Source organism: Corvus moneduloides, chromosome 1, assembly GCF_009650955.1.
Source record: "Corvus moneduloides isolate bCorMon1 chromosome 1, bCorMon1.pri, whole genome shotgun sequence".
NCBI lineage: Eukaryota > Metazoa > Chordata > Aves > Passeriformes > Corvidae > Corvus > Corvus moneduloides.
In genome coordinates this window covers 112,123,366-112,139,430 of record NC_045476.1, presented here as the reverse complement: position 1 = coordinate 112,139,430, position 16,065 = coordinate 112,123,366, and the positions used below count along the sequence as shown (strand labels likewise).

At 43.4% G+C, this 16,065-nt stretch overlaps 1 protein-coding gene across 2 annotated transcripts; it reads right to left on the bottom strand.

Moving 5' to 3' along the window:
- Positions 1-2,431: 2,431 nt before the first annotated feature.
- ZBTB14 (zinc finger and BTB domain containing 14) lies at positions 2,432-8,816 on the bottom strand. 2 transcript variants are annotated; one of them, XM_032122702.1, is made up of 3 exons: positions 8,768-8,816; positions 7,297-7,366; positions 2,432-6,885 (listed from the first exon to the last, which is right to left on the bottom strand). In XM_032122702.1, exons 2-3 carry the CDS (start codon positions 7,297-7,299, stop codon positions 5,542-5,544), a joined length of 1,347 nt encoding a protein of 448 aa, XP_031978593.1. In that variant the 5' UTR covers positions 7,300-7,366; positions 8,768-8,816; the 3' UTR covers positions 2,432-5,541. The 2 variants fall into 2 exon arrangements, with proteins under 2 accessions (XP_031978593.1, XP_031978603.1); XM_032122712.1 differs by lacking the exon at positions 8,768-8,816 and adding an exon at positions 7,657-8,332.
- Positions 8,817-16,065: the final 7,249 nt, after the last annotated feature.

Genomic DNA, 16,065 nt, shown 5'->3' with positions numbered 1-16,065 from the left:
CCATTCCTTCTCCTAACTCCAGCAATGCGCTCTTGCCACTTACTTTGGATCAAACTTAATGAATTGGTTTGACAAGTTAGGTCAATTTAAAACCAACTCACTTAAGCGCTGAATTGCTTTCTTACATAAGATCACTGCACTGGCTTATTCTAAAGCCATAAAAACCCACTAAATCTGAGGCAAACAAGATGGAGGAAACAGGTGCAAAAGGTAACAGCAAGAAAGGAAAGGAGAAAATGAGATTACCTCTTTTAGCAACAATTTGCCATTTCACTATGGCAGTCACAGTGCAAAGCTGCTGTCTCAGGAGGCAGCTCCACAATGCCTTAAGCTGCTCTATATTGAGGCTGCTCTTCCACTGACCCTAGCGCAAGCTCCACCAGTGGAGTTAGTGGAGCTCCACTATACTCCATTCTCATGTCTGAGCAATTTGCAATGCCACTACAGTGCTTTGTTCCTGTAAGCATTGCTTGTGGTACCCTCTGCCCTGAAAGAAAAAGGATTTTTATTAGTGAAGAATGAAAACTTAGATGCAGGGAAGCTTGGTCTTTAGAATATTTTAACAGACAAAAATACTCTAAGTTGCTTGCATATACAGATTACTTAAATGTATAAATAGGCCATTGGGAGGAGGTCAGAAAACTGCAAGTGTAAGCACTGTAAGGTTTGGGTGGTTTTGGTGATTGTTTTTAACAGAATGGGTTTACATCAGAAAACACATTTTTCTAAATGTAAGAAAAACGTCCATGCTTTGGTGGAAAAAGCCAAAAAGAGCTCTCATGTTTTAATGATTTCATAAAGATGATCTATATTCAATGCACCATATCTATTAATTTATTCTACTTCTGAATGAAAATACAACTTTAAATCTATTCATTGCCTAATATATAGCACGTTGTTACTGTCTTTTATACTTCTTTAAAATGGCTCAGTATTATCAAAAAGAAAATACATTTGGAATTTCGATTAAGTAAGAATTGGAATTTCTTGTTAGTACCACTCATTTTACAAACTCGTGCTCTCAAACTATAGACTCACCAAAAAAAAAAAAAATCATGGAAGGAATCTGAGATACAGGTATCCAGAAGTTCTGCTTTGGCCATGGTTTTTGATACCCATATACCAAACAAGTCAGATGTAGTACATCTTTATTCATATGGTCCACAAGTTTTTCAGGTTTACCTATAAAAAATTAGATGCTTAGCTACTGAATAGTAAAAATACCAGTAAACTCAAAAATATGTATTAACCAGATTCAAAAATGTTTCTGTTTTAAAGAGTTGCATTGCTGTTCATATTGGAACCACTGAAGTTCACCAAATTTCAGAGTTCTGTAAATATCTAAATGAGCAGGGCATGTAAATAAAAATAATATGGAAGGATAGTGGAGAGAAAAACACTGCAGAACATATCAATACTGCATAAACCACTATTTTTAGCTATTCTGTTATTTCAGATTTCTTTCACTACATTTAAAAATACTTCCTGAGAATAGGTGTCTCAACTCTTATGACACATATTTAACAAATCTATTAATGGAAATCCTCCATCTGTTCTGAAATGAGTAAGAATGTTACTATAATCGTTTTAGATCTATATGAAGACAAATGACAGACCAACTGCTGTAATGGAATTTTTAATGAAATGTGCACATTTCTGGCTGACTGGGCACACTACTGTGATCTAAGGACTAACTGAAAAAGATGACAATTCCTTAGATCTGTCTGTACCTTCCAGGCAGAATTATCCTGTTCTGTACCTATCTGTAAATGTTTACATTCAGAAAAGGCATCTGTTCCAAGAAGTAGATGTAGTCTCTTTTATAGTAGTCTCTTTTATAAATGCTTTGTCTCCTCTATAACACTAGAAATGTCTGTCTTAATAAAAGATAATATGCCCCTAAAAATATACTCCAGCCTTAGGGTAGACTTTCTGATACTATCTGATATTTTATTCTGTATTTCACACAACTCTATTAAAGTATCCTTACTTAATGGGATTATAAAAGTAATCTCTGTATTAGAAAGCTGAGGCCAGATCTTCAAAAGAACTCCAGTTTGGCTACCTAAACAGCAAGATTTTGAGAAGTATTCAGTATTCTGTAGCTTACAGGAACAAATAGAAGCTGACCTCCAGCTTTTGCTACTGAAGCAAGCATGAGGAATTCCTTTTCACAAAACAACCTTTAAAACTCTAATCACCAGGTCTAAATCTTTCTAAAAAATCAAAGCAGAAAAATAAAACCACAAGTACTGACTCAATTGTGAGTTGCTTAATTTTCTAATACTTTTTTAAATATTGGTAAGAAGAGTGGGTAAAAGAAGGGTTGGGGAGTGGAGAATGGCTGAAAGGTATTCTTTGCCGAACTTAAGTTTCCAAACTGAGTTGTGCCAAATAATCAGCAGCATACCCATGGCTAACACAATTAGGATGAGAAATTAAGCACAGTTTAATATGTGTTATTTTTGCTCCTTTTTCTCTTAAAAAAATCCAAACAAAAAAACCTGTTAAGGAATGTTAGATTAGTCTGGCCCCAATAGAGCCAACAGCAAAATTTCCATTAATTGGACAGAATCTCACCCACTGTCTCAAACTCTAGAAGAAGTTGCCATCCTTGTCAAAGCAAAACTAAAAACTTCCCCGTTCCTCAATCAACAGAGCTCACAGCTTACAGTTTATCATCCTGGAAAATCTCATTGGCTTGGAGCTGACTCACACCTGCTTTTGTACATGGTGTCTTTCGGCACAGACAGGAGAGAGATGGGAGCAGTAGTGCCGTAAGATGCAGACAGATTTACCTGAACTTCACAGACACACCCCCACAATATACAGGCTAACATTCCTTCAGAATACACAGATTTGTTTAGAACACATTAACAAGAACATGCATACAGTTAAGGACACCTCCATGCCTCCGCACTTGTAAATTTTACAGCTATAAGCTGTAACAATAGCAGAGTTTACTCTGATGTAACACAGAACGTTATCACCCTTTCAGCTGTGAGTCTTCTAATGCAAGCCTGCCTTTCTATAACAATTTCAGATTCACAGCCTGACTACTTGTGCTAAAAAGTCAGGGACAATTTTCTTTAACTGTAATACCTGAGTTCTGTCTTTCCACTCAAGCGTCCACGGTCCCAGTGAGCTCCATCTTAATTTATTACTTTCAAAAAAAAAAAAAAATCCCAATGAGGCTCTTCTTGAGAGGTTATTTAGCTTATCCCTCAACTTCAAAGCAGAATTAACCATATTTAAACCACTCTTAATAGATGTTTGTCTAACCCATTCTTGAATGTCACCACTAGTGGAGATTGCAGTACCTCCCCAGGCATTCTGTTTTAATAATTCATTATTAAGTCCTTTAAACGTTTGGGTTTTTTTTTCCTAACATAATTGTTTACTGCTCTAATTTAAGCTCGTGGCTTCTTGCACTCTTCATAGCAGACCTTGAGAAAATTTACTTTCTTCACGTTTTACACTTCTGAACCCTTTTCACAACAGATCTGTTTTGTACAGTCTTACCAACCCCAATTTACCTAGGAAGAAGTGCACACAATTTCAGATAAGAAAACATAGCAAGACTAATATATTTAGAAAAAAAACCCAGTAGATCCTATTTTGGACCTACTATCTTTATATCTATGATCATATACAGTAAAACATTTTAACAATGGTCATTTTTCATGTTCCTCAAGAGAACCAATAAAATGCAATGAATACACATCCTCTGATGTTACACAGGTACAAAATGTATAGTTTGTTTACAAACTAATATTACTGAATGTAAAATGAAGCAACATTTTAAAAAAATATATTGGTAAAGGTCCAAAGTTTACATTTTCTAAAATATTAAGGTCATGTTTTATTTACAGACCAGCATTCGAACAATTACTGGCATTTTAAGATAACTGCTTAACCTGATGAATACATGAATAAAATGAAGCTGTAAAAAAACCTCAACCAAATAAAAACCCCTCAATAATTGAAGTTCCATGTAACAGTTCCAAAAACACTATTTTAAATTCCTATTTAGAAAAGCAAGATGTGATATACCACACAGTAACTTAACCAGAAACTGGTCTAACACTTTGATATGCTATAGGTATCGCAAGTGACCAATGTTACCAACCATGTGCCCAAGAGTGTGGTTTTTTGCCCATTACAACTTCAAATGAAGTTTTCACAACAGTTGTAGTATTTACAAATTCAAAATAAAGGCTCAATATAGCTTTGGGTTACACTGCCACTATTATTGTGTCTTCTCTTGATGACTACTTGTGGCAGACTGCAATCCAAAGACCACTTATTTTGTTGACTCTGTGAGTTAACTATTAAGTTATCAGCATATACCCCAGCTGATCTTAAAAAAAATACACTAAGCAACTGACTAATAGTGAACACTCACTCAGGATCGATTATGACAGAACTCACTCACTGAAGTCTGCCTCTTTACAAGAGGTGGTGTGTCAGAAGGTGGAAGCTTTTAAACCTGAACAGGGCCTATGAGCTGGTATGACCATGACACAAACCCCAGCTGAGCCCTGCACGCAGGTATGTGACACCCGTGGCTGCAGCTTTGGGAGTCTGGCAGTGACACCTGGTCACCTGCTGATGCAGCTACTCCTCTGCCTTCATTGTGCTAGGTTAGGTGACCTGAAAGCTGCATAATAAAAAAAGTCTCAGGCTGTATTAGGTTTTACTGATTTCTACTGGGTTTGAGTAAGGAGCACGTCTCCTCCATGCTGCACCCTTTTTCCTTTGTGGCCCGGTCCCATCTCTGGGGCCCTGAATAGAAGTGAACAAAAAAACAAATGAGGCAGACTTTTTTGCCCACAGAAGGGATTGGTGAATGCCATGACACTTCTACTTTGCCAACCAGAATCACTGTGAATAATGCAGTTTTTTCAAGAACATAAGTATTTAGTTAAAACTTGCCACCTTTATAAAAATAAGAGGATATCTGAGGTAATGGAATAAGAAGCAATTTCATTTTGATCACCATCCTCCTTTACACTCTGTTGTACCAACCTACATTAGGTGAAAAAAGGAGGAATTAAAAAGCTTAGGAAATCAATGTCTGCTTCTCAAAAAATTGCAGGTAGAACACCTCAGAATTATGAAAACCAAATCCTTTCTTTCCATGTTTGTGATTTTTGAGATCTCAGCGTTTTCAAACATAACTCACTGATTCTCGCTGATTGCAATTTTTACATTGTATTCAGTATTCCATACTGGATGAAGCAAAGTATCAGCCAGTGATGATCCCTGTTTTGTAGAGAACTTGATCACATTCTCGAATTAAAGCAGTTATTAGTGCATTATACTGCTAATGACAACAAAACTGTTTCACATTCTAAGAATACCCATCTCTGAAATGTTTTAAAATACCTAACCAAGCAATGCTATATATTCCTATGTAACATTCAAATCCTCTAAAAATATGCTTTCTTGAAAAGATTCTCAGTCTAAATGTATACCAACAATAGATTTTGTTCCATTTCATTTCTTATATTATTTCTGATAAAGTTCCTGCTTTAGTTTTTAACTACAGGCTATAGTTTCTAATTGCTGCTCTGCTTCAGCAGCCATGGCTGCTGCCTGCAACTGTTCTGTTTCACTCTGGATGGAATTGGCTGCTGTAACTTGCTTTCTTTCACTGTGCATATTGTTCTCATGCCTTTTTAGGTCAGATGCCTTAGCAAATGCTTTAGTGCAGGAACTGCAGACAAAAGGTTTCTCTCCTCGGTGCCTTCTTTCATGGTCTTTGAGGTGGGACTTGTGCTTGAAAGCTTTATCACACATGTGGCATGCAAATGGCCTCTCATTACTGTGAACTCTTTCATGCTTTTTTAGATCTGGTGCACGAATAAAAGACTTCCCACACACCTCACAACTGTAAGGCTTGTAACCTGTGTGTATTTTCAAGTGTTCTTTCAAATGAGCTTGCGTGGTAAAGCCCTTTGTACACATTTCACAAACAAATGGTCTGTCTGCAGTGTGTAGTTTTTCATGTTTTCTCAAACGCGCTTCATCAGAAAAGGTCTTGCCACAAGCCTGACATACAATGTGTTCCCTGTGACCATAAAGCAAGTACTCAAACTTCATATCCCCAGCTGCTGTGGTCCAGCCTGGTGTCTGTTCATCTTTCACTTCACTTATGCCATCATTAAATGTGAGTGCCTGAGGAGTCTGAGATCCTAAGTCTTTAGATTCCGTTGTTTCCATAGGCTCTACTTCTTGGCCATAGCAGTTTACTTTTCGAACTTCTTCACTTCCCAACTCTTTCAGAATTGCCTCTTGCACTCTCAGGGTAGTGGTTGGCGACTTACCATCTTCCTGACTTGGGGGAGTGCCTTCCACTGTCACATCTGATGGACTGTCATCATGATCTCCAATCTCTTCCACCTCATCATCTTGGGTGTCACTGGGTTCCCCCATAGAACGGTTCATTTTTAGACAGTACTTGCTCTTGGACTGTGTGTTTTCTTCAGGACTAGATACATCACGTTTTTGAGAGCAGAGTTTATCAAGAAACCGAATACCGAGGATCTGGCCTGAAGACATCATCAGGTTGACATCCTCTTTTTTAACAGAAATCTTTGCAGTATACATGTAATTGAGAACTTCCTCAAAAATATCAGAACGAAGAAAATCTATTTCTATTACTGATGAACTATCAACTTCAAGTTTTTTGAAAAGTTTTTTGAAGTAGGTACTGCAGGCAGCAAGCACGCACCTATGGGCTCTGAACTTAACATCTTCAACCACAATAGCGATGTCACAAAATTCTCCTTCCAAACGTTGTTCATTCAATGTTTTCAGGAACACAGTTTTGTGATCGTCGTCATTATATTTAATGGTTTCAGACATACTGATGAAAAACTCCTGTAAATTAACAGAAAAGTTCTGTAATTATAAAGCAGTCTAAATCACAAAATCCCAACAGATTAAGTCATTTACATAATTAAAACAAACAAACAATTTTTTTTTGCATAAAATGACCATAAAAAGCCTTTTAGACTCTAAAAGCATTACTGTCAAGCTGATTTTAAAATTGTGAATGCATAAAGGTCTTTCCCTAGGTTATACACTTTACAATTTTTCAAATCTTTATTGATTCAGTTATACAAAATTGAAAAGTTTCTCTGTGAAACTGCAATTCTCAGTAAATGTATGATCCAACTCTTAAGTCATTATTATAGCTAAAGGAAATGTTAACACTAAAAAAAGTGTAAGAAATACTGTAAACGTGTCAGCACAACAAACTAAATTTGAACTATCAAATATAAGCCTTACCATGAACAATGCAGGAAGTTTTCTGAGCAAATAATTATTAAATTAATCCTCAGAATTGGCCACCTTCAGCCTGAAAGACAGGAAGATAATAACATTTTAAGAAATTTTAAGATCTATTCCAAAAATTCTTCTAAATTTGGGTGTTAAAACACAGCATTTTCAATTATTTGAAGTAAGATAAAATACACTCTTAAAATACCCAGTTATATATACTACAGACAACTGCATAAACCATGCGTGTTTGCTTTTCTCTGGCTACTGCACTTCGCTGGTTCCACTTTCCTGCTACTTAACTTTGCACTAAATCTAAAGATCTGAAAAGCCTCCCCAGGAACCATCATAGTTAACGCAGTAACCAACCTATCAAGGTGATCAGTCTTCTGCTGAACCAGAGAGCTGAGCAAGCCTAGCAGAGGGTCTGGCAAGCAGACCTAGCATCTCAAAGGACAGCAGACCAGGGACAGGGGTGGGCGCTCATCCAGGACCAGGGAAAGAGACAAGAAGTGTACCAGATTTCCAAACTATGGAGATACCAGAAAACAGGATAATGCAACACACACAATTCTAGTTATTCAGTCCTAACAGACATCTCATTGTGCAGAAGAGGGAAACACAGCGGAGAGGAGGGAAATTTAAATATGTGGTTTGGAACAAATCTTGTGCCACCTGGCACAGATCTGCTGGGCATTTCTTCCCTAAATTCCAGTTTATCTGTAACCATATATGAAACAGAAGCAGATGACAGGTATGATGACAGGTTTGCAACTACCACTCTTGGCGCTTTGTGTTTCACACGGTATGGGAACACCTGGCTCCCTACGAATACCTCTGCAGGTTTGGCATCTCCGCTAAAGTGTCTCTGGCTACACAGAAAAATTAAAAAAAAAAATTTTTAAAAAGGTAAAAAAAGGACTGCCAAAATTATTTTCTTAGTTCTAAATAATCGAATTTTAAGATATCCAGATAGTAGGTTGTTGGGGAAGATGAAACAGGAAAGTCTTATAAATATGATTGCCTGACAAAAGATTTTGGGAATATGAAAACTATAAGCGACATCGAAATGAAAGCCACCTTTGAATTACCAAGTCTTAGTTACTGAACAACTGGAAAACAATGGTATGGCCGACTGAAGGTAATCCCCTCTTGATTGAACAATACCCTCTGCTTGCAGGCAGGTCCAAGGGTCAGAGCAGACCCTACTAGCTCAGCAGAAGGGGTCCAAAGAGTAGTTTTTAGAAGTTAAGATGTAACACTCTATGGTAATATAAGAACTCTTATAGGCTGTATGTAAATGCTATAGGATTTGTATCTTGTATTAGATTGGTTAGTGACAATTAGAATATTCAGTACAGAAGATGATTTATTGTATTGTAACCAGGACTTCAGACACTCTTACTCACACTCTTACTACACTCTCTCTCACTTCTTCACTCTCATTCTTCTCTCTCTCTCTCTCTCTTTCTTTACTTACCCGCTTACTCTCTTGCTCTCCTGGGCCTGCTCAGAGCTGCAGCTGGCAGCTCTAAGCAGTGCCCCTGTACCCACGCCCTTTGCAATAAACCGCATGTTCCAACATCTGACTTCAGAGATCTCTCGTCTCCGTCCGTCCTGACCGTCCGAACCACCAAAGCTCTCGCAGTAGGTCTGTAAATATTTGAAATATACAAAAGGAAACAAAACGAGAAAGCAATATCTTATCTATTTCTGGGCTGTCTGGGTCTGCTGGCCCAGGAAAATGTATCAGTCGAGCATTGAACATGGTAGGTCACACAGCTATTTCAACGCGATCTTTTTAGAATCTTTTCCAAGATGGGAAAAATGCTTTCTTTTTAAGCAAGCAGCAAGATGTCACTGCTAATAATCTAGCAGCAACTGCACCGTCCTGTTAAACAGTATGCAATTCTGCTGCAATTCTGTCGACACTGAGAAATAATTATAGAAGTAACTGGCTGAAAAGAGGGCTGCAGAGTACACAGGGGTGTGTGACTGCCAAAGAACAACGTTAGTCCTTTGCGAATGGGGCAGAGCGGGCACTTGCCCACAGCATTTCCAGCTCTGATTTAAGAGAGCTCTGGTTACTTATTCCACTGGGCAATTCTGATTCATTCCTCCACGCACTTTTCACACGGCCGCTATCCCCGCAGGGCGGCGGGGAGGTGTGCGCGGGGCTGTGACTGCTCGGGACGCGTTCGGTGCCTCCCCACGCCGGCTCTCGCGGCGGCCGTGCCCGTGGCCGCGGAGGCGCACGCCCGCTCCACGCACCCGCGGGCGCGGCACAGGCGGGTTCCCGGCGGGGACCAGCCCGGCCCCTGCCGCGCCGCCCGCGCTCCCGGCCCGACGTCGGGGGCGCCCGCGAGCGCCAGGCGGCCGCTCTCCGGAGCGAGCCCGGCGCTCCCGCCCCGCCGCCTCACGGGGCTGCGCGGGGACGGCGGCCCGCTCCCTCCTTCCGTCCGTCCGTCCGTGCCTCCCTCTCTCCCTCCCCCGCTCCAACGGTTCTCGCGCGGCTCCCGCCGCCTGGACGCGGCCGCGCGCCCCTTTGTTGCGGCGGCCACAGCCGCCGCGCGGGACCCGCGCGCCCCAGCGTGCGCATCCGCCACTGGACATCCTCTTCCTCCTCCTCCTCCTCCCCCTCCCGCTGGCCCTCCCCTCGCCCGCGGGAGGCAGGCGCGCGGCGGCGCCGGGGCTGCTGGCGGCGGGCGCGCCCGCGGCAGCGCCATCTCACCCAGCGCGCGCTGCCGGGGCTGTAACGGCGGCGGCGAGCGGGGGAGGGATGGCAGAGGGAGAGGAGGGAGAGGAGGGAGAGGAGGGAGAGGGGGGAGAGGGAGGAGAGGGAGGAGGAGGAGGAGGGAGGGGGCGTGCGAGGGAGAGCGCGCGCGCGCGCAGCGCAACGGCGGCCGGGCCGCGGCGCGGGAGGGGTGGGGGGAGGAAGGGGGAAAGGGCTCGCGCTTACCTGCCGCCCGCCCGCGCGCGCGGAGCCGCGCTTCCCGGGGGAGCGCGGGGGGGCTGCCGTTGCCACTGCCGCCGCGCGGGAGGGGGACGGGGGGAAGGGACGGAGGGAGGGAGGGAATGGGGGGGAATTTGGGGAGGGGGTTTTGGGGGGGGGGGGGCCCTGCGCGCGTCTCTCCGGCCGTCACCGCCGCCTCCTGCACGAGCACCCCAGTGCGCGCGCGCGCGCGCACTCGGGGGGGGCGGGGGGTGCGTGCATGCGCGGTGCGAGCAGAGGGCGCGCCGGGGCCGGGGGAGCGCGGCGGAGGAGGAGGCTGGGGAGGCGGTGAGGGGGGAGCGGGGCCCGCGGCGCGCCGGCCCCCAACTGCCCTTCCTCCGCGCGTCCCCCTCTCGGGCGGCTCAGGCCGCGGGGGCGCGCGCGGGCCGCAGCCGTTCCCGCCGCGCCGCGGGCACCCGCCCCGCCCGGCCGCGCCTGCGCCCGCCGCGTGTGCGAGCCCCGGGCGCGGGCACGGCCTCCCCCCGCCAGGCGGCGCACGGCGGCGAGCGCGGCGCGGGCTCGGCCCCGAGCCGGGCGCGGCGGGAGCGGCGCGACCGTTGGGCGGCGCTCGGGGGCGCGCCCGCGCGTCTCCGCGGAGGGGCGGCGGTGGCGGTGCGGGAGCGATCCTGCTGCTCCGCTCTGTGAGCCCTGCCTGCCGGCGAGAGCGGAACGGCTCTGCCCACCCAAACCCGCCTGCCCTCCCTTTGCAAACACTCGGGAGGCTGAATTTTAAAATGATCGCTAGGAAGGAATAAAAGCTTTTATTGCGCTGTTTATCTCCAACCTCCGGTTTTCTTTCCAAAAAGCATCTCATGAGATGCTACCCTGATGGCACAGCTTTCACTGCAATAATTTGTACATAAATAAAACTTTACAGTGTTTCTGCTAGTGTAAAATGCAGGAGGTCTTCTTGGGAAGAAATAATCTCGGTAAGTACTCGCGTTGGAAAGTACAGCGAATTAAAGAAGTCACTGGACTAGTGGAGTCATCTCCTGATTTGATTGACTTTTTCAATGGGGTTGATAATTCCTTCCCCTTCCTGAGCCTTTTCTGAGAGGTTTCTGTGTAATGCACTGACGTATGTAGTGAATTTTGGTCCAGCTGTATCACTTCGTGTTGCTGTTTTTTTAATTAATTTTTTTCCACCACCCCCCCCCCGCCCCCCGCCCCCATTAGATATAATGAAATTAAGTGCCTATTTTGCTTGGGCAGTCAAAACTTCCAGGTTTGTTTTTGTAGTAACATCAGTGATTTGCATTCAGAAGGCAGAATTAAATAAATAAGACAATGAGTGTTGGGTTCAACCTGAAAGGGGGAATTTGGGTTGCATACACAGAAGACATTCTTCATTGTGAGGGTGGTGAGGTACTGGAACAGCTTGCCAGGAGAAGTTGTGGATGCCCCATCCCTGGAAGTGTTCAAGGCCAGGTTGGATAGGGCTCTGAGCAACCTGGTCTAGTGGAAGGTGTCCCTGCCCATGGCAGGGGGGTTGGAAGTAGAAGATCTTTAAGGTCCCTTCCAACCCAAACCATTCTATTGATTGTATGAGGTCTTTGAAGTATTTCTGAATCCTGTACAAGAACTCTCTCTAGTGTGGAAGGAGCTTCCCTTTTAAAATTTCACAACATGCTATTTCTCTCTTTAACAGTGTCCCAAACACTCGTGCAATAACCTTATTGCTCCTGAGAAACATGTAGCTGCTACTTTACCACACTGACCAGCAAATGGCACCTCTTCATTTCATTAACACTCTCTCTTCCTGCTCTATCTGTACAGTACCTGACAGAGCATGGATATGCCTAACTTTTAGGGCCAGGTTCTGCTGTAATGTCAGTTATCAGAATTAAACTAGTAGTGGGGAAAAAAAGTATGGTACCTTACAAAAGGTATGCCTATCCATTTTCCCTCTGCTTTTCTCTATCTCAGGCTACTGCTGAATGTGGGTTTCTGAGCGTTTCAAATTTTATCGTTAGTAGCTCCCACTGAGATACTAATTTAGGGGAAGCATATGTTCAATATCTTGACTAGGTAACTATGAATTTGGAAGAACTCAAAAAAAATCATTGTTACTGTCTAACTGTGTGTGGTGAGTTGACCCTGACTGGATGCCTGGTGCCCACCAAAGTCAGGGTCAGCTGGGTAGGGGAGAGAAAGTATATTGAAAGGCACATGTGTTGACATATAAGGGCAGGGAGAGATCACTCACCAATTACTGTTATGGGCAAAACAGTCTTAACTTGAGGAAATTATTTTAATTTATTATCAGTCAAATCAGAATAGGGTAATGAGAAACAAAAGCTGAATCTGAAAACACCTTTCCTCCACCTCTCCCTTCTTCCCAGGCTTAACTTTGCTCCCAAATTCTCTCTCCCTCCTTCTCCCTGCCAGTAGCACAGGGGAATGGGGACTGGGGTCAGTTCATTGTACATTGTTTCTGCTGCTCCTTCCTTCTCAGGGAGAGCACTCCTCAAAACTCTTTCCCTGTTCACCAGCATGGGATCCCTTCCACAGGTGACAGCCCTCCATAAACTTCTTCAACATGAGTGCTTCCCATGGGCTGCAGTTCTTCACAAACTGCTCCAGCATGGGACCCTTCCCATGGGACGCAGTCCTTCAAGTACAGACAGCTCCAGTCCAGGGTCACAAGTTCTGTCAGCAAACCTGCTCCAGTGTGGACTCCTCTCTCCATGGCTCCACAGCTGTCAAAAGCCTGCTCCAGTGTAGGTTTCCCACAGGGTCACAGCTTCATTTGGGCTTCTACCTGCTCCAGTTGGGGGTTCTCCATGGGCTGCAGGTGAATATCTGCTGCACCATGGATCTCCATGAGCTGCAGAGCAACTGACTGCCTCACCGTGGTCTTCTCCAAGAGCTACAGGGGAATCTCAGCTCCAGTGCCGAGCACCTCGTTCCCCTCCTTCTTCATGTACCTTGTGTATGCACAGATGCTTCTTTCATGTATTCTCCCTCCTCTCTCTCTGTTGCAGTTTTTGCCCCCCCTTCTTAACCATGTTATTCCAGAGGCACTAGCACCATCAATGATGGGCTCAGCATCGGCCAGCAGTGGGGCTGTCTTGGATTTTTCTGGTATTGGCTCTTTCAGACACGGGAAGCTTCTAGTCCTTCTCATAGAAGCCACCTCTGTTTTCCCCCTCACTACCAAAACGTTGCCACACAAACCCAATACAGTATGTCATATTTTTCATTACATATGAATGTTGCACTAGGTTTTGGAAATAAGAGACAAAAGGCAAATGTCACAGAAATTCTGGATGAAAAGGCCTGGGATTGAAAATATGTATTATTGAAGGTGAAGCATAAGAATAAAAACCCTTGCATCTCTACTAGCATGTCTGTGGGCTAATATATGTTGTCATGTCTGTTGCCAAAACCAAGTATTTTTTCAATTTATTAGAAAATACCCGTCTGCAGAAAAAGTGTTTGAATCATGTATCTGACTGAAACACTCTTCTTATTAAAGTAGCCTGTACCCAGCTAGCACAGATTAACATTTAGGCTTTGAAGCAGTTTTGCTGTTTTCCTTTCTGATGAACTAGACTGTAGATGCTGTGGATATGTTGAACCAACAGGCTGTTTCCAGACTGTTTGGATTGCAGGGATATCTGTAAGGAAAAAGAGTCTTTTGTAGGACGTGCTTGTTTTGTTTAGAAAATTGTGTAACAGGAGTGAAAAATGACAAGTGCCACTTTGTGGCATGATGCATAGGAGATGGCATGCAGGGAAGACTGAAGCTTTGCATCTAACGCTTTCTAAGTGGTGACTGGTGTAAAATGTGTATTAAGTGTCAGTGGATTCCTGCATGTTTGAAATGGTTAGGTTTATAAAGCCTGTCTGAGTTCCAAATGATGATAAAAGCAATGTGATATTATTATGGCCAGTTTTCATGCGTTGAAATTGTATCTCAGCCTGGCAGAATTGGTCATCACACAAGGACATGGATTTTCCATGTTTACTTTCCATGGGTCAGCTTTCTTGTCAGGCCGAGTGCACAAAACAAGGTGAAGATACAAACAATCCAGTATTTGTGAAAGGGAGTCCTGGACCCTGTTAGCATATTCCCATGCATCAGCGAGGACAGTGAGTCCTCCTGAGAGTGTAAGTGAATGTGCTAGGACAGAGGAGGAAAGTCAGGGAGCAGATGCTCCTTGCAGTGTGTGTTTCCCATAGCAACCTGGCAAATTTCCCGGTAGAAATTTGTGTGTGAGTTAGTCATGTTTTCGCATCACTTACTCGCGCCTGTATTTTCAAGTATCCCCACAAAAGAGGAAATAGTGGAGACAACTGGGGAGGAGTGGAGCATGGATGATGGAGGTTGGTGGCACAGCCCCTGGCTAAGCTGTACAAACAGGGATGGCGAGAGGCCATGCCACCCTCCGAATAACTGAACAACACTTGGAGTTTGCAGTTTGCGCCTATGCCTGAAGGGACACGAGTCCTCTTTGGAGAACCTGATGTGTAAAATCTTACTTAATACTGTTTTATTCTAAGTAGAATTTTAATTTTAATTCTAATTCTATACTTTTCTTACCAATTAATTCTGCTACACATTGTGTTGTGTTTGTCTACAGTCAGGTATAGTAATGCATGGAGACACAGAAGTGTCAAGAATTGTGGTCAGTAAAAAGATGTGGCCATATGAACGTGGCAGTTCATACTCTCTGCATGCACAAGGCATCCCATAGTCTAGTCAGGTCTAGCTGTAACTTGCATAATTACACACGCCCTACTACTATCCCTGTTAATATCCTCTCTGTTTCCATGTCCCATCCCTATCCCCTCTACCCCTTTTATGGGGTATATATTTTTTCATGCTTTGGGGTTTGGACTTTATTTCTTTACTATTTTTATCTATTACTCCCCTATATTTCACTCATCCTCCTATTTTTCCTTTTTTTCTTTCTCTTTATCTTTCATTGTCATTTACCTTATTCTAGGCCCAATTCTTGACTTTGTTGGCACCCTTATTTTATTGGAACCATATAGACAGTGAGTGAAGAAGGATGAATGCCACTTTCACTTTCCAATGCCCAGTGCCAAAAGAATATCATGAAACTTAACTTTCTCTTCCTTCCCCATGGTTCTCTCTGTGTTTCCTTACTTTTATGTCGTTGTCTTCCTACCTGATTCAGCTGTGATCCTGTATTCTGGTGCTGAAGCTAAGAAATCCTACAGGTAGAGACTTTAGGGAGTAGCAATGTCTACTGTCATTTACAGCATCCAATGGAAAGAAAGCACTGAACAGATGTGAGAGGTCCCAGAGGAGAAAGAAGAAGGAGTATATGTATCTTGATGCTTCATTCTAGGTAAAAATGGTATCAAATGGACAAAAGTCTAAAATTACACATTCATTCTTAACCTAGATATTTCTTGAGCTTTAAGGGTGTAATATATACGAGGAATAGAAGGCTTGTAGGTGAATTACTTAATGCTTACTAGGTGAGAGCTGTATCTGTGCTTGATTCCTGCTTGTACTGCAGACCTGCTAAGAGTATAACATACTGCTAAGAAACAGTATGTCCACAAGAGTATAACAGCTTCTTCATCTATCAAAAAAGAACAAATTTCTCATTCACAGGTCAGGTGCATTTTTGATTTACAGACTACATATATGACCTGGCCCTATACAGTGGTTTTAGTTTCAGCCATGCTTCATGTTCCTGGCAGAGTCTGTCAGTATGCATTTAATAGGAGAGACTGCCATTCTGTGAATTATTTACATGCTGTCCAGTTTGTTTGTGTAAGTAGGGCAGAAAAATTTTTTTGGATGA